This window comes from Ylistrum balloti, unplaced genomic scaffold (genome assembly GCF_031769215.1).
Source record: "Ylistrum balloti isolate Yb309-2 unplaced genomic scaffold, AGI_CSIRO_Ybal_v1 Utg369938, whole genome shotgun sequence".
Taxonomy (NCBI): domain Eukaryota; kingdom Metazoa; phylum Mollusca; class Bivalvia; order Pectinida; family Pectinidae; genus Ylistrum; species Ylistrum balloti.
In genome coordinates this window covers 70,316-90,079 of record NW_026782047.1, presented here as the reverse complement: position 1 = coordinate 90,079, position 19,764 = coordinate 70,316, and the positions used below count along the sequence as shown (strand labels likewise).

General features: G+C 35.7%; 1 protein-coding gene across 1 annotated transcript in view; it reads right to left on the bottom strand.

Moving 5' to 3' along the window:
- LOC132547210 (uncharacterized) overlaps positions 1-13,892 on the bottom strand; it is a 176,308-nt gene extending 162,416 nt beyond the window's left edge. The window contains exons 1-2 of the mRNA XM_060210975.1: positions 13,544-13,892; positions 9,397-9,524 (exon numbers count right to left, since the gene is read on the bottom strand). Of these exons, the coding sequence (XP_060066958.1) occupies positions 9,397-9,524; positions 13,544-13,892 (477 nt within the window). The remainder of the gene's footprint in view (positions 1-9,396; positions 9,525-13,543) is intronic.
- Between the last annotated feature and the right edge of the window lie 5,872 nt (positions 13,893-19,764).

Below are 19,764 nucleotides of genomic sequence, written 5' to 3'. Positions count from 1 at the left end.
TAAAGATTTGAACAAATAAGGCACAGAGGATGTGCATAATTCCATATGAAACGGAAAGCCTATAGGTTATCTGAACAGTAGGACCATAAACAATGAAACAGTGTTTTGGACTGCTGACTGTGGGACAAATAGCAAGGTACTGTCATTTTTTTGATATGTTGATAACCTAAAAAAGGATGGTCTATTGGGACATAAAATATAAGTGGTAACAGATTTTCATAAGTGATCTATAATACACTCAAATAAAAACCCTACATCTATCCATCATCTCACATCCACAGACATAGTCCATCGGTGACAGAGAGTGTTTAACTCAACACAAAATATCATTAAGGTATTTAAACAATTATGTTGCAACTCTAGAAATCATTTTCTATATCAGGTACAGTATACCACAGAAGATCCTGGTGAGAGAAGTTGAGAAGATACTGTGCAGCTGATCAGCATGTCCTGATGTATTGCCAATCACACACCATGCTGAATTTAAATAGTGTATATTGCTAACCTAATAACACTTGCAGATGCCCTCCCCTGAATTATCTCCCTTGAATTATCTAACCCTGAATTATCAAGATGTATTCTAACATTTAAAGCAGTAATATTTTCATAACACTTGAAAGATGCCCTTCCCTAGATGATCGCCCTTCAGTTATCTCCCTTGATTATCTAAATCATCTTCCTTCTGTAAGTACTTGAAGAGTTGAAGGTGTTTTTCCCCTGAATTTATACCACTAGTCATGCTGTATACAGGCCAAGGTTAGGTAACAGATTGTCTGCTACCATAAACAAAAGAAAAGCTCCAGTGAGATACATTTCATTTGATTTATATTAGAGTGTTATTGTTGTGATATATCATAATTTACATACTGATTCATTTCAGAATTTGTCACAAAGCCGATATGTACGAAATTTCAGCTCAGTAAGTAAGGTCTCGAAATTGTCTCCTACTGGATGATCATAAGAGGAAACTAAATTTCCTTTCTCTTCTTTTCTTCCAAAACAACTCTTTTCCATCCTATTGCTTCACTTGACAATTGTTTTTAGTCTAATGGTTGAGCATCTGCCCAATTGCGAAGGTTGTAGGTTCTGCCCCCAGAATGAGACAAATCAAGGCCTAACATATTATATAATATTAGAACATCTTATTCTCGGTATTCAACTTAAAAAAAAATGCAGTATGAAATGATTAGCTTGTCAATATAATGTGATTGGGCGAGTTGTAATGCTTCAATGTTTATGTCATTTCAGTGTGTTGGCACTACAAAAGTGGTCTAGAATGGCCTAAAAGCCCGTGAATTAATGCCTTTAATGACTTTTGCTGTTGTGATAGCATTAAACACTAAAGTAACTTTGCACCAACTAACTGATATTTACAACGGATCAATAATTGATACAGTATATCAACTAACTAATGTCCAGAGCAATAAGGGTAAAGTGTCACATCTGAAGATACAACAACAGCAGCACAGATTAATCTGTTTCTCAGTTTTCCCATAAATACAAACTACCACGTTTGGGGAGCATCAAACCATGCAGATCTGCACCTGAATTTAAGATTGCCAATGCTCTATATATATTAACCACCTGGGCTAGTACGGCCCCTGTTCTAATCACTTCCATAAATTGTATCTATTTTTGTAGTGTTCAGATTGCTGCGATTCAGTTATTATTCCCTCTATAAATCCTTACCAATCATGTATAAATAAAGTAATGGTCATTGGATAAGACTGCTGTCAAGGTAAATAGCTAAACTCTGTGCTCTGCTGATTTCATTTGATGTAAGATGTCAATATCAAATTTAACACCATCAGCAACAGGTATGAACACTGACTGCTAAACAACACTGCAATGTTCAGGCATGGAATTCAGAAAACCAGCCGATAGTTAGAGGATAGATGTTTCATTCATCATTCAAGGCTAACGGGGCTACATCCTGAAAGTTTCAGGGCTCATTTTAATAACCCCTTACCTATTGCCCAAAAACATCCCAAACATGCTCAAATGGTGACAAATCATGTGGTTTTAATGGCCAATCTAACACCTGCATATATGAAAAATTTGTCCCAGTATTGAATGTTGTTAAATTGCTGTTTACCACAATAAGTCCAGTGTGATTCCCCCAATAAATACTGCCCCAATCCATTTAACTTTCATTGCCAATGCAGTCCCATTCTGTTTTCAATATACTGCCATCATCACCATCTAAGCTCGGCCCCTTCTGATAGCATATTAAAAAATTGCAACTCATTTAAAAATGAAACATTGTCCCATTGTTGTAAGTCTAAATGCCGTAATGGTAATTTCTAAACCAACTACAGCAATTATTACGGTGACATCACAACATAATTATCAGATGGAAAGCTTTCAACCTGTTGCAGACTGATTGAGCAGACACACAACGTCCAAAAAATGTACATGTAGCCTCTGGTACATTAACAAACTAATAGCACAAGCTAGCTAATCGTAGACGATGGTCATCTCTTGGTTGACTCCATCTGGGATGATGTAGGTTTTACCCAGTTTGAATCAAATGTATTAACAAGTGCTTAACTGTCTCATCACTGTAACCAAGATGCTGTGCCAATCAACACAGAGACTGACTCAGTCTTGATCATGTCTACAGCCCTTTCCCTCTGTATTTGTGACAGTCAGGGCATACTGGTGATAAAAAGTAAAATCTGATGAATTCTAAGAGTTGAGAATCTAAGTGACAAGGGTCATTTTGAGATTTTTGCTCCAAAGAAATAGAAATGTTCGATGAAGGAAAAACCTCATGGAGCTCATTCATTAATACAGGCATTCAAACTTGAATGACTTTGGTAACCATCTTGTTTTTCTAATCATTCCCCAAATTGAAAGGACACAACTGCAGACCATGAAAAGCCTACACATCAAATCTGCATAAGATCCAACGGTACTTCTTGAGAAACTGAAAAAAAAGTTTCATTGCCAAAATCCAAAATGGCTACCTGTCCACCATTTGTTTTCTGATCAGTCTCCAAATCAAGAGGGCTTAACAACAGACCATGAGGAACATACATATCAAAATTAAAACAGGAGAAGACTCATTCACTTTTTCTTGAGAAATATTTGACTGGCACAACAAGGGACCAAGGGAAACCTACAAATTCAAGTACAATCCAATCAGGCCTCTGAGTAGCGATAAAATGTTTGTCTGCAATCATATGAACAATAGATGGACTAAGGACAGGGGTCAATTTCCCACCATTATTCCCACCATCTGATGATGGGCTAATGATCAGTGATAAGCCGAACCTGTATCAACAACTATCAGTGCTAAACCAAACATCCACCATTAACCATCAGCGATAAACCAAACATCTACCATTAACTATCAGAGATAAACCAAACATCTACCATTAACTATCAGTGATAAACTAAACATTTACCATTAACCATCAGAGATAAACCAAACATGGACCATTAACTATCAGAGATAAACCAAACATCCACCATTAACTATCAGAGATAAACCAAACATCTACCATTAACTATCAGTGATAAACTAAACATTTACCATTAACCATCAGAGATAAACCAAACATGGACATTAACTATCAGAGATAAACCAAACATCCACCATTAACTATCAGTGATAAACCAAACATCTACCATTAACTTTCAGTGATAAACTAAACATTTACCATTAACCATCAGAGATAAACCAAACATGGACCATTAACTATCAGAGATAAACCAAACATGTACCATTAACTATCAGTGATAAACCAAACATGGACCATTAACTATCAGTGATAAACCAAACATGGACCATTAACTATCAGTGATAAACTAAACATGTACCATTAACTATCAGTGATAAACCAAACATGGAGCATTAACTATCAGTGATAAACCAAACATGTACCATTAACTATCAGAGATAAACCAAACATGGACCATTAACTATCAGTGATGAACCAAACATGGACCATTAACTATCAGTGATAAACCAAACACGGACATTAACTATCAGAGATAAACCAAACATGGAGCATTAACTATCAGTGATAAACTAAACATTTACCATTAACCATCAGAGATAAACCAAACATGGACCATTAACTATCAGAGATAAACCAAACATGGAGCATTAACTATCAGTGATAAACTAAACATGTACCATTAACTATCAGTGATAAACCAAACATGGAACATTAACTATCAGAGATAAACCAAACATGGAGCATTAACTATCAGTGATAAACCAAACATCCACCATTAACTATCAGTGATAAACCAAACATTGACCATTAACTATCAGTGATAAACCAAACATGGACCATTAACTATCAGTGATAAACTACACATGGACCATTAACTATCAGTGATAAACCAAACATGGACCATTAACTATCAGTGATAAACCAAACATCTACCATTAACTATCAGTGCTAAACCAAACATCCACCATTAACTATCAGAGATAAACCAAACATCTACCATTAACTATCAGTGATAAACCAAACATGGACCATTAACTATCAGTGATAAACCAAACATGTACCATTAACTATCAGTGATAAACCAAACATGGAGCATTAACTATCAGTGATAAACCAAACATGTACCATTAACTATCAGAGATAAACCAAACATGGACCATTAACTATCAGTGATAAACCAAACATGGACCATTAACTATCAGTGATAAACCAAACATGGACATTAACTATCAGAGATAAACCAAACATGGAGCATTAACTATCAGTGATAAACTAAACATTTACCATTAACCATTAGAGATAAACCAAACATGGACCATTAACTATCAGAGATAAACCAAACATGGAGCATTAACTATCAGTGATAAACTAAACATGTACCATTAACTATCAGTGATAAACCAAACATGGAACATTAACTATCAGAGATAAACCAAACATGGAGCATTAACTATCAGTGATACACCAAACATCCACCATTAACTATCAGTGATAAACCAAACATGGACCATTAACTATCAGAGATAAACCAAACATGGAACATTAACTATCAGAGATAAACCAAACATGGAGCATTAACTATCAGTGATAAACCAAACATGGACCATTAACTATCAGAGATAAACCAAACATGTACCATTAACTATCAGTGATAAACCAAACATGGAGCATTAACTATCAGAGATAAACCAAACATGGACCATTAACTATCAGAGATAAACCAAACATGTACCATTAACTATCAGTGATAAACCAAACATGGACCATTAACTATCAGTGATAAACCAAACATGGACCATTAACTATCAGTGATAAACCAAACATGGACATTAACTATCAGAGATAAACCAAACATGGAGCATTAACTATCAGTGATAAACTAAACATTTACCATTAACCATTAGAGATAAACCAAACATGGACCATTAACTATCAGAGATAAACCAAACATGGAGCATTAACTATCAGTGATAAACTAAACATGTACCATTAACTATCAGTGATAAACCAAACATGGAACATTAACTATCAGAGATAAACCAAACATGGAGCATTAACTATCAGTGATACACCAAACATCCACCATTAACTATCAGTGATAAACCAAACATGGACCATTAACTATCAGAGATAAACCAAACATGGAACATTAACTATCAGAGATAAACCAAACATGGAGCATTAACTATCAGTGATAAACCAAACATGGACCATTAACTATCAGAGATAAACCAAACATGTACCATTAACTATCAGTGATAAACCAAACATGGAGCATTAACTATCAGAGATAAACCAAACATGGAACATTAACTATCAGAGATAAACCAAACATGTACCATTAACTATCAGTGATAAACCAAACATGGACCATTAACTATCAGTGATAAACCAAACATGGACCATTAACTATCAGTGATAAACTAAACATGTACCATTAACTATCAGTGATAAACCAAACATGGAGCATTAACTATCAGTGATAAACCAAACATGTACCATTAACTATCAGAGATAAACCAAACATGGAACATTAACTATCAGTGATAAACCAAACATGGACCATTAACTATCAGTGATAAACCAAACATGCACATTAACTATCAGAGATAAACCAAACATGGAGCATTAACTATCAGTGATAAACTAAACATTTACCATTAACCATCAGAGATAAACCAAACATGGACCATTAACTATCAGAGATAAACCAAACATGGACCATTAACTATCAGTGATAAACTAAACATGTACCATTAACTATCAGTGATAAACCAAACATGGAATATAAACTATCAGAGATAAACCAAACATGGAGCATTAACTATCAGTGATAAACCAAACATCCACCATTAACTATCAGTGATAAACCAAACATGGACCATTAACTATCAGAGATAAACCAAACATGGAACATTAACTATCAGAGATAAACCAAACATGGAACATTAACTATCAGAGATAAACCAAACATGGAGCATTAACTATCAGTGATAAACCAAACATGGACCATTAACTATCAGAGATAAACCAAACATCCACCATTAACTATCAGTGATAAACCAAACATCTACCATTAACTATCAGTGATAAACCAAACATCTACCATTAACTATCAGTGATAAACTAAACATTTACCATTAACCATCAGAGATAAACCAAACATGGACCATTAACTATCAAAGATAAACCAAACATGTACCATTAACTATCAGTGATAAACCAAACATGGACCATTAACTATCAGTGATAAACCAAACATGGACCATTAACTATCAGTGATAAACCAAACATGGACCATTAACTATCAGTGATAAACCAAACATGGACCATTAACTATCAGTGATAAACTAAACATGTACCATTAACTATCAGTGATAAACCAAACATGGAGCATTAACTATCAGTGATAAACCAAACATGTACCATTAACTATCAGAGATAAACCAAACATGGAACATTAACTATCAGTGATAAACCAAACATGGACCATTAACTATCAGTGATAAACCAAACATGCACATTAACTATCAGAGCCAAACATTTAACTATCAGTGATAAACTAAACATTTACCATTAACCATCAGAGATAAACCAAACATGGACCATTAACTATCAGAGATAAACCAAACATGGACCATTAACTATCAGTGATAAACTAAACATGTACCATTAACTATCAGTGATAAACCAAACATGGAATATAAACTATCAGAGATAAACCAAACATGGAGCAAACATCTACCATTAACTATCAGTGATAAACCAAACATGGACCATTAACTGTCAGTGATAAACTACACATTTACCATTAACTATCAGTGGTAAACCAAACATGGAACATTAACTATCAGAGATAAACCAAACATGGAACATTAACTATCAGAGATAAACCAAACATGGAGCATTAACTATCAGAGATAAACCAAACATCCACCATTAACTATCAGTGATAAACCAAACATCTACCATTAACTATCAGTGATAAACCAAACATCTACCATTAACTATCAGTGATAAACCAAACATGGACCATTAACTATCAGTGATAAACCAAACATGGACCATTAACTATCAGTGATAAACTAAACATGTACCATTAACTATCAGTGATAAACCAAACATGGAGCATTAACTATCAGTGATAAACCAAACATGTACCATTAACTATCAGAGATAAACCAAACATGGACCATTAACTATCAGTGATAAACCAAACATGGACCATTAACTATCAGTGATAAACCAAACATGGACATTAACTATCAGAGATAAACCAAACATGGAGCATTAACTATCAGTGATAAACTAAACATTTACCATTAACCATTAGAGATAAACCAAACATGGACCATTAACTATCAGAGATAAACCAAACATGGAGCATTAACTATCAGTGATAAACTAAACATGTACCATTAACTATCAGTGATAAACCAAACATGGAACATTAACTATCAGAGATAAACCAAACATGGAGCATTAACTATCAGTGATAAACCAAACATCCACCATTAACTATCAGTGATAAACCAAACATGGACCATTAACTATCAGAGATAAACCAAACATGGAACATTAACTATCAGAGATAAACCAAACATGGAGCATTAACTATCAGTGATAAACCAAACATGGACCATTAACTATCAGAGATAAACCAAACATGTACCATTAACTATCAGTGATAAACCAAACATGGAGCATTAACTATCAGAGATAAACCAAACATGGACCATTAACTATCAGATAAACCAAACATGGAGCATTAACTATCAGAGATAAACCAAACATGGACCATTAACTATCAGAGATAAACCAAACATGGACCATTAACTATCAGAGATAAACCAAACATGGAATATTAACTATCAGTGATAAACCAAACATCCACCATTAACTATCAGTGATAAACCAAACATGGACCATTAACTATCAGAGATAAACCAAACATGGAATATTAACTATCAGTGATAAACCAAACATCCACCATTAACTATCAGTGATAAACCAAACATGGACCATTAACTATCAGAGATAAACCAAACATGGAACATTAACTATCAGAGATAAACCAAACATGGAGCATTAACTATCAGTGATAAACCAAACATGGACCATTAACTATCAGAGATAAACCAAACATGTACCATTAACTATCAGTGATAAACCAAACATGGAGCATTAACTATCAGAGATAAACCAAACATGGACCATTAACTATCAGAGATAAACCAAACATGTACCATTAACTATCAGTGATAAACCAAACATGGAGCATTAACTATCAGAGATAAACCAAACATGGACCATTAACTATCAGAGATAAACCAAACATGGACCATTAACTATCAGAGATAAACCAAACATGGAATATTAACTATCAGTGATAAACCAAACATGGAGCATTAACTATCAGTGATAAACTAAACATGTATGTTAATTTCCAGAAATAAATGATGTTTCTTTTTTATTGAAATAGGACACTAAATTCCACATTTTTTGTTTATTTTCAGTGGTTTTGATTAAGCATATGAAGCTAAAACATACTTACTGTGAATTTTTGTGATTTTCTTGGATCACTAAGCGAGACTTTTGCAGTTGAAGGGATTTTCATCAGAGGTTGCGAGAGCTGTATTACATGTTCAGCCTCACAACCATGTCGCACAACAACTGAAGTCCGATTGATATGTAGTAAAACACTAAAAAATTTCATCAAAGGGGCAGATAAATCTACATCCTTCCTCTGGAATGATATTTTACCCTGATATCTCACAATTAACTTGCGACTTTTCATATTTATAGATATATCCAGGATCGGTAATAACTTTTTATGGTGATATATAGACAAAATCGGCACTGACTTCAGCCCTTCAGCACTCTGGCCCGATATATAATAACTTAATTCTCCTCTGTATTTCCGCCAAACTTTTCGTTGGTGTTTACTATTAAGGATTTTTGGATCCCACTTGTTTGTAAGTTTAAATCCTTTAGGAGTTAGTTTTTCCACTCCTGGACTGCCTTTAGACTTCCTCACTAAACGAATAAAATCCATTTCTGAAAGTAAAAAAAATTCATTATAAAAGAGTACATGTTTTGTGTAATTTTTGTGTAAATGTCTTGTACTGGTAGTTAACACTATTTTACAGGTTACTTCACAGATCACTATTAATTCTAGTGAGTGGAGATTTGTACCATTTATGCTTTGGATGGGAGGGGAATTTGCTTCATCTGTATGAGAGCTAAAGCATAAAACTTCTGTAATTTATAATTACCATTATAAAGTGTTTCCTAGAAGAAACTACCACAGTATAATTTAGGTTTAATGTAGCCATCCTTGATAAATCAAGAGGATGGTCTGATACAAGGTTAAAGAGTTGTGAATGTTTCATATATAGTTCACTCCTGGTGTGGCACCACTCAGAGATGTTCACAAGGTACTCGGGTATAGACTGATCAATGATAGGAAAGGTTACTGTGAGCTGGAGTGCACTTTACCAGTAAAAAACACAGATTAAACATGTGAAGGGACAGAAAATAATGATGTATAACATCCATCTAGTCCCTGAGAGTGTGGCCTCTGTTAGAATAAGAACTACTTCAGGTGACTACAGATGTCTATCATACCTCATGGGTAGCCACTCACTACACCACTTTTGTATAATGCCACAGATTTACAAATTACAGTACAAAACCCCCTACTGACCACCACTGATAGTACAAGTGTGATATTCACATCTACCATGGCATTCACACCCTAATGTCTTTCACTCTCAGTACATGTACAGGTGTGATATTTACATCCAACATAGTTCAACCACCCTTCAGACCCTCACTGTCAGTACAGGTGTGATATTTACATCCAACATAGTTCAACCACCCTTCAGACCCTCACTGTCAGTACAGGTGTGATATTTACATCCAACATAGTTCAACCACCCTTCAGACCCTCACTGTCAGTACAGGAGTGATTTTTGCATATAACAAGGTACAACCACCCCTTCTGACCCTCACTGTCAGAACAGGTGTGATATTTACATCTTACAAGGTACAACCACCCCTACTGACCCTCACTGTCAGTACAGGAGTGTTATTTACATCTAACAAGGTACAACCACCCCTACTGACCCTCACTGTCAGTCAGGTGTGATATTTACATCTTACAAGGTACAACCACCCCTACTGACCCTCACTGTCAGTCAGGTGTGATATTTACATCTTACAAGGTACAACCACTCCTACTGACCCTCACTGTCAGAACAGGTGTGATATTTACATCTTACAAGGTACAACCACCCCTACTGACCCTCACTGTCAGTACAGGAGTGTTATTTACATCTAACAAGGTACAACCACCCCTACTGACCCTCACTGTCAGTACAGGTGTGATATTTACATCTTACAAGGTACAACCACCCCTACTGACCCTCACTGTCAGTACAGGTGTGATATTTACATCTTACAAGGTACAACCACGCAACTGACCCTCACTGTCAGTAGAGGTGTGATATTTACACTTTTTTTTTGTTTTTGTTTTAGGACACTCTTCAGACCCTCATGGTCAGTACAGGTGTAAATTTACATATAATTATGGTACATGCTCCCCTACAGACCCTCACTGTCAGTACAGGTGTAATCCTTACAGTATGCATCTGTAAACTATCCCCTCTAGAAATATTAATAAACAGAGAGCAGATCACCAAAACTCCAGCACACCTATGTTATAGAGATAGGGAAGATATCTTACATCCCACATCTAACCTTCAACTTACAACCTGCCATTTTAAATCATGTTACATCACACCAGAGCAAAGATAGTACTCTCTTCACGTTACCTAAAAGCAGGATGAAACTTCAGCTTCATCAACAACTGTATCTCTGTAAGATGGTAAATAATCATGATGGAAGACTTTAATTGATGTTTTAAAAATAACACAAAGCAACTAAGAGTATGGTATATTCTCTTAATCTGTTATACAGATAATAGGTAATGATAATAATAAACTTTATTTATTTCAACAATCACTAAACAACCTATCATTTTTTTTTTTTTGGTGCAGATCAAAGAGTATGAGGGTTCCTACTGAGAGAGATGAAAACCCCCAGGACTTTAATTGGCAGGTGACCCCACCCTTTTCATGTCCATTCTGGAAATAGACAGACATATAGGTGAAAAGCATGTGCATTTTCTACTTAGCTACCTGACCAACCATTAAGTCATTTGAGGTTTAACTTGTAAAAGACCATGCCTTTTCATTGTGAATGTAGCCATTTAAAAGCAAATCAAGAACTACTGAACAAAAGTAGATTAATACTGTTGGATGCTTTCTATCATCATTCCATACCCAGGAAAGCTTTGCCTAGTATTCCTGAGCAATGTGTTACATAACCCAGTGGATTATATATGGAATTTTATCAGGGATGATGTACCCATTATCTCTATAACTGGCTGTATTACCAATAACAATGTTTGATCAGTGGTCTGTAAATCGTGTATCAATGAGATGCCAAACTCTCAATACGAACACCTCGCCAACACAGGTGTAAACAAACTTAGCCAGGTGTGTTTGTTCTCTACTTGCTCTTTCTTCTAACTTCTACATAAAACAATTAACAATACCCATGGAAAAGGTTTAGAAAAAATCAGTGACATCACAATTGTTTCTCTGATGTTTTATCTGCCAGAGTTTCAAGTAGACAGAACAGGTGCATTGTCAAACTCATCACCTGTCAGACTAAGATCCATCCACACCTAGGCTGTTGGCTGTTTACCTGGTAAAAGTGCTCTGCAAACACTAGCTGATTGATGAGAGAAACTATCAGAACAGATACACACACAACACATTATATACAGTTATATGGGGAGTCAGCAGGACAATCAGGACAGGTACAACACACAATTAAAGGTGGTCAGTTAGTAGGACAATCAGGACAGGTACAACACACACACTATTATAGGTGGTCAGTTAGTAGGACCGTCATGACAGATACCACACACTCATTATAGGTGGTCAGTCAGACAGCACATACATAATTGTAGGTGGTCAGTTGTAGTATCATCAGGACAGATACCACACAAATAAATATAAGAATATAACCAGTGAAACAGATCCTGAATACAAAAGGGACTGTATAGAGAGGTTGACACTGTTTCTAGTTGAGGGAGGGCCAGTATAGTGACTTATTAGAAAAGAGGGCTAGCATGGTGCAGCCTGGATGGAAACAATTGAAGACTGGCCACAAGGGATGACCATTTTACAATCATTATACAACCTGCAACAGATGAAGTATCCCATAGCCTTGAATAACTAGGTAGAGGAAAAATTATATTTATCAAAATTCTATTTTGATTTGGTTACAAGACTCATGTGAAATCTGACTTTGGCATGGAAATAAAAAATTAAATGACATTCTAACTTGGATTCATTTCTCCCACAATCCTAGACCGAATTTGCAGATGTAGGAACAAAAGAAAACCAATTTTGCATGGTTCAAGACCTCTGCAACAGATAGTGGGCAGCTGGTCGGACCAGATGAAGTCTGGGAATTGTGTTCAAATTATAAATGACACCTAGGTGGGTTAGATTCACCGTCTGGCAGAATAAAGTGCAGATAATGTCTAAAACAATATCACAATGCCAACATTTTTGGTGGAATGTAATGGAATCTGCGGACATGTCACTTTTTCTAGTTTTGTTATCCGGTCCACCAATATAAAGCGTGTGTAACACCAGTGTCTTAGCTAACATATGAGTAGTAATTTAAGTTTTCTACAGATAGCAGTGATAATAGTATGAGTAATATCCTGTACTCTTCCTAGCCTGTATTCACAGGTGGTACAGGATACAGAAGCCACATTAAGCAACCTTGTGGTCTCTACTACAGCACCATAACTTACCAGGGCGGGGTAGGTACTGAAGTCAAATGGAGGGTCCAACCAAGAGATGATGCTGGTAGGGTGTCATAGTAAGAGGATAATGTTAACTACAACCTGTAAAATGTGGTTTGATGACTTAATACTTCAGTTTTAAAGAATTTCGTTCCATCCTCTCAGAATTAATGTGATTTCTAAGGACCTGTGATCATAATTCCAAGCACTTTCAATCTTATTTCCCTGTTTCCTAATAACCATTGAAAATGTAAAGAACTCAGGTCAAAGTTCAGCAGCTCTTTCCTAGCTGTCATAAAATCAAAGGAGAAATAGTTTACTCCTATGGGTGAGATCGGCCAGGTGTGTATTTCCACCTTGGCGAGGGAAAGAGATACATCTTCTTTCTCCAATGGATGTGTGAACCACATGTGTTTTCTCTTCTGGTTGTGTGAAACAGGTTTGTAGTCTCCCATCTTGGTGTGGAAACCAGATATGGTTTCTCCCCTTGGTAAGTGAAGCAGAGGCGGTTTCACCCCCCTCGGGGTGTGAACCATTTTTATTTTCTTTCTCTTCTGGTTGCGTGAACCAGATGGGTTTTCTCCCCTTTGTATGTAAATCAGGCATGTTTTGTTTTACCTTGGTGTGTGAACCAGATTTGTATTCATCTCTTTTTGTGTACATGTGAACAAGATGCGTTTTCTTACATAGTTTTGTGAATCAGACATATGTGATGTGTGATGTGAACCAGGTGTGTTTTCCTCCACCTTGACATGTAAACCAGGTGTGTTTTCCTCCACCTCGACATGTGAACCAGGTGTGATTTCCTCCACCTCGACATGTGAACCAGGTGTGTTTTCCTCCACCTTGACATGTGAACCAGGTGTGTGTTTTCCTCCACCTTGACATGTGAACCAGGTGTGTGTTTTCCTCCACCTTGACATGTGAACCAGGTGTGTTTTCCTCCATCTTGACATGTGAACCAGGTGTGTTTTCCTCCACCTTGACATGTGAACCAGGTGTGTTTTCCTCCACCTTGACATGTGAACCAGGTGTGTTTTCCTCCATCTTGACATGTGAACCAGGTGTGTTTTCCTCCACCTTGACATGTGAACCAGGTGTGTTTTCCTCCACCTAGACATGTTAACCAGGTGTGATTTCCTCCAACCCCCCCTCCCTTTTGGAAGTACGTTCTTTGTTGTTTCCCGTTATTCCCTATTGACACATATTGCTTTCATCCCACAGCAGTTTTTGTGCAATGTTGCTGTCTGGGAGGTTAAACTTCACACACAGACATCTTGATTTATCTTCAAATTAAAAGATAGATGTGAACTGATCTTCTTTACCAAGAAGTTTCAAAATATCTTAAATACTCATGTCCTCAATAGACAAGTAATTACAGCCAAAATAATTTTCAACCATATCTTAGCCCTGATTTATGTAGCTAAATGTTGGTAGACTGTGTAGTCTCAGAGTCTGTCAGTCCCAGGTAGTGTGCACTTCTGTCATGACCCACTCTATAACAGTACATATATATATGCCTGTATTTACAAAAATGCTTTGGATAAAACTTGACTGTAAACTATATGTTATTGTACAATGTAACCCCAGTTTTTATGGTCAGCACCGACAGGTCATCTATAACACACAACAAGAGTATCCCAATAACACATGTCCTGTGCTCTGTAATCTATCCATATATCTGGGTCATATCACCTAATTAGTCACACAAAATCTTATTTTATTACATTTAAAAACATAAAAAGGCCATAATTAACATGTGTTTGAATATAGTATGAACACTTCATCCAAAAGATGTAGGAAAACTAATCACACCATGACTTTAAGTCTTCCCTTACCTAAAACCTAACCCTATACTCCACCTTAATACAAACGTTGTACTGACCTTGACATAAAACTAAAATCCTGAGTTAGTACTTCTTGTGGGATCAAATTGTGTAGATAATGCATTGGTACCTGCAGCAATAACCTTTAGACATTGACTTCTGGTCAGGGAGTGTTCAAGGGTATTGGAGTTCAATATACAATTTGTGTCAGTGTAGTAAAACCAATACAAAAAATCACAAGTGGTTGGAAATAATTATCTCTAACAATTAGCACCAGCGTTAAATATAAATTGTTTGGTAATCATTGTAATCTTAATAAAAGCAGAGAATTAACAGTAACTGAAGCTTGTGTTTAAGACTTTTACACCCGTTCAACACAGTTCTGCAAGTGAGTTATTTAAAAGCTTGTACACCTGTCTGTCCTTACATATCACATCTAGTGACTGATCAAAACTTCATTAAAATATGTATTATTGTAATCCAAGATGGAGGGCAATAAAGAATGTATAGAATTTAAACTATTAGGAATGAAACATGCATTTGCATGACTTTTTAACTTATTTAACATGTGTGAACTTTTTAGCAGGAAATGGGGCATACGCAGCTCCAAAATAGGAATTTGTGAACACATCCTAGTCTGGAATAGCCTTCCCCACCAAGTCAAGACATCTCCGCCACAGGATTCTAAATCCTGTAATAAAACTCCGTTTTTTGTGCCCCATAACTATTAAATCAGTACTTTTTACTTGTAGTGTTAACAGGCAGATGGATGTCTGATCTCATCATCGTGATGGTTCTCATTGTGTCCATCTTGTCAAGATTTTCAAATTTATGGTTACAGCTCCTATGCTGTGTGTTCTCAAAACAACCAATAAATCTACTTTTCCTGTTGATCAGGTTAATGATGAATGAAAACATCTCACTTTATTTCAGCAAGACAGAAGGTATATTTGATAAAGTTGCCCTATATATCCCACATTGGGTATGTTACCACATACATCTACACATGTATTTGATAAAAAAAACACCATAAATCCACCCTTTGCTTTATTACATCAATAAAAACAAATCGAGCAGGGGATCACAGAGACCCCCAACAGGCTTCACATCTTTTCCTTCCAATCCAAATCTATTGAGAAGTTAATCTATTTTAAGGTTCATGAGGTATCTTGTACACAAGCTTTTCATTTAAAAAGTGGTAAAGGTTAAACGCTGACCTTTAACCTTGACCAATGACCACCAATCTCTTATAAGGTGTAGACCTTAAATGGGTGATTTTATGATAAGAATGTGAACTGCATTTGTCCATGTATTCATGAGATATCTTGTATACAAGGTACGAACACACTGACTCATACATGCACACATCAAGCACAAGGTCAAATGACCATATACCCACCTCACCTTAGTGGGAGGTATAATAAGAGGCCCAATTGGCCTACAACCATCTGACTATAAAGAACTATACAAGTGAAGCAGCAGTAGTAGCAGGAGCAGTTATTGAATCACAATCCAATTCAGTTTCTCAACAATCCTACAAAATGTCAGCTCAATGACACCAGTAGAATAGAGTTGATTTAAAAAATTTTATTTGAAAATGGCAGCCATGGTGATCATAATGGATTACCGACTGACCCAAAAAGAAAAACACTATTTTGTCAGATCCATCTCAGGATCACTTCAGGCAAGTTTCTACTAAATCCAATTGATGGAACTTCAAGAAGATTAAAATAGATGTTGTTATATGACTGAGAAAATCTCTCTCCTGTGATTGGCTCTGAGGTTTCCTGCAGATTTTGACAAAAACTGCAATGTTTACTTCAGACCTGTAAATTCCTGCATGAGAGGTTAACATCGAAATTGATAACCTAATCTAAAAATAGTAGATAATAACAGGGAATTTCCATGATGAGATGTGCTTCTGACCAATAAAAAAGCAGTATTATCTATTTACAAACATGTCAGATGTCAAGAGCTTTATTCACACAAATCGTAAAGATTATTGGTTAGCCTTAGTTTCAAACGGGATTTGCAGAAAATTATACTCAACTAATCATAAGATTCCAAAAACACTAAACTAATCTGCTGTAGACATTTTCAGGAGTACTGGACTGAAAAAGGACTATTTTACCTTTTTTCCTTTTTTTTTACTTTTAATTCCCATCTTAAATGCAGTGTTGTGTGACAAAACATTATTAACTCTTATCATTAACCTACAAACAGTTAATAATTAATAATTGTTTGTTGCTCTATAAAACCATGATTGAGCAATCTTGTTACAAAATTATCACCATGGCTGCCATATTGAACTTTTGACAAAGACGTTAAAAATGTGTTTTTCAAGATGGCAGCAATGGTTGCTATATTAGATTTTGAACCACACCCAAAAATAACAACACATAGTAAGACAAATCCAAGCAAGGATCTTTTAAATAAAGTTTCAGCTCAATTTCATTGATGGTACTTGAGAAGAAGTTTAAAATAGGTGTTGTTCAGGGAAACCATGATTGCACACAATTACTTTACCCCATCTCTATAAATCTGAACTTGTATTATTCACGATGATTCCTCATTTATCCCCCACTGGGTATCTTGAATGTGTCCTTGTAAATCTTAAATCATTTACGTAACTATTCCCCACAAATTCACCCCCTGTATATTTGCTGTATCCCTACACATCCATCCTTGAGTTAGGTGTCAGTACAGAGCATGAGCCCCAGACCCACTAAACATGACAGCCATTTAAAAGAATCTGCCTGTTATACCAAAAGGAATTATCTCCAAATTATCCTGCTCTTACCACTGAGATAATGAGGTTTAGTCATTATGTGCTCATAATAGCATTTGAGTACATCTGCAAAATTTTCTTAACTCAACCCTGTTACTATAATAATGAAGTTCCGCCCAGTTGGGTTTTTGTGGTTGGGAGTCTCACCTTGTCAAGTTATAAGTCATATACTAATATCCTGCTTTAGGAAGGCATTTCATGGTTGTAACAATGCATATGTGCAACTTATACATTTTGGGTTGATATGGTTGTAACTTTGTCAAGCTTATGAGGTTGATATGGTTGTAACTTTGTCCAACTGAGGGGTTGATATGGTTGTAACTTTGTCCAACTGAGGGGATGATATGGTTGTAACTTTGTCCAACTGAGGGGATGATATGGTTGAAACTATGTCCATCTTGTCTGGTTGATATGGTTGTAACTTTGTCAAGCTTATGAGGTTGATATGGTTTTAACTTTGTCCAACTGAGGGGTTGATATGGTTGTAACGTTGTCCAACTGAGGGGATGATATGGTTGTAACTTTGTCCAACTGAGGGGATGATATGGTTGAAACTATGTCCATCTTGTGTGGTTGATATGGTTGTAACTTTGTCCTACTGTGTTATGTTAACATATCTATTCCATGTTATTAGACAAGATGAATGGCTTAAGATTGAAAAGATCCATGAAATGTATTTACTATTTCAAGATGTACATTTATTTACAACATTTTGAAACATTAGCACCTGGACCTGAGTACGTTGGTATATATGTTTTACGACATCATGTTAGAGTTTTGTATCACAGATCAGTTTCCGGCTATTTAACGTACATCTGCACTACCATGATGCCAAAGATTACCCATTGGAGAGGCAGTGATGCAAGTCCAATATCACCTCCTAGACATTAGCTGAATATGTACGTCAACCATTGAAAATGTTGTTTTAAATGACAGAACTTATCAGGAACAATCTAATATTATGATTCATTGAATATCTTACATATTTTACTTCAAAAATGACAGCTGAAGATCAACCACCAACAAAATATTGTACTATCATATGACCAATTTTAGCAGAGGTTTGCTAAATTGTTTGATGTAGTTTAGTGTCCTTTGTAATGTCCTGATGAATTACTCTTAAATGTGACCAACAAGTTTGATTCTTAATCTCATACAACACAAGTAAACACAAAATATACAAGATTTTAACACATGGCAGATAAGAAGCATGTGGCGTATTATGTCACTGGTTGCTCCAGGTACATTCAGGACACCAAACACAATTCAATGCCATCGTTACCTCCTTCCATTTTGCAATATATTTAATGTATTGATGATGAAATGTGCACAGGCCATACTCTATGTAAAACAACTTTGCATGACATTGCAATTAACATTGAAATTTTCTGCTGTATGACAGATGTATATATTTTTTTACAAACTATGTCTAGGAGGAAACATGGACTCTGATTCTGAACTGGATGTTAAGCAAGACATCATAAATGCAACTGGTGAATAAAATAATTGTCAAGTGATAAAATTCTTTAAACATAATTTAAAAAATCCTTATAGATATTATTTATTCGGTTGCAATATAGAAAATAATCCATCTTCATCTATTAGTATCCAAAAAAACTTGTTGATTGTAAAATTGGTGTCCTGTTACCTCCGCTAATTATTTTTGTAAATAAAACTTGTTTGATGGCCTAAAATTCCGATTACAAATACATTATTAAATAGAAAGTATTTTTTCATGAATTTGACAATAAAATGTACTTGAGAAGGAATTATATTCCCAAATGAATAGCCTTT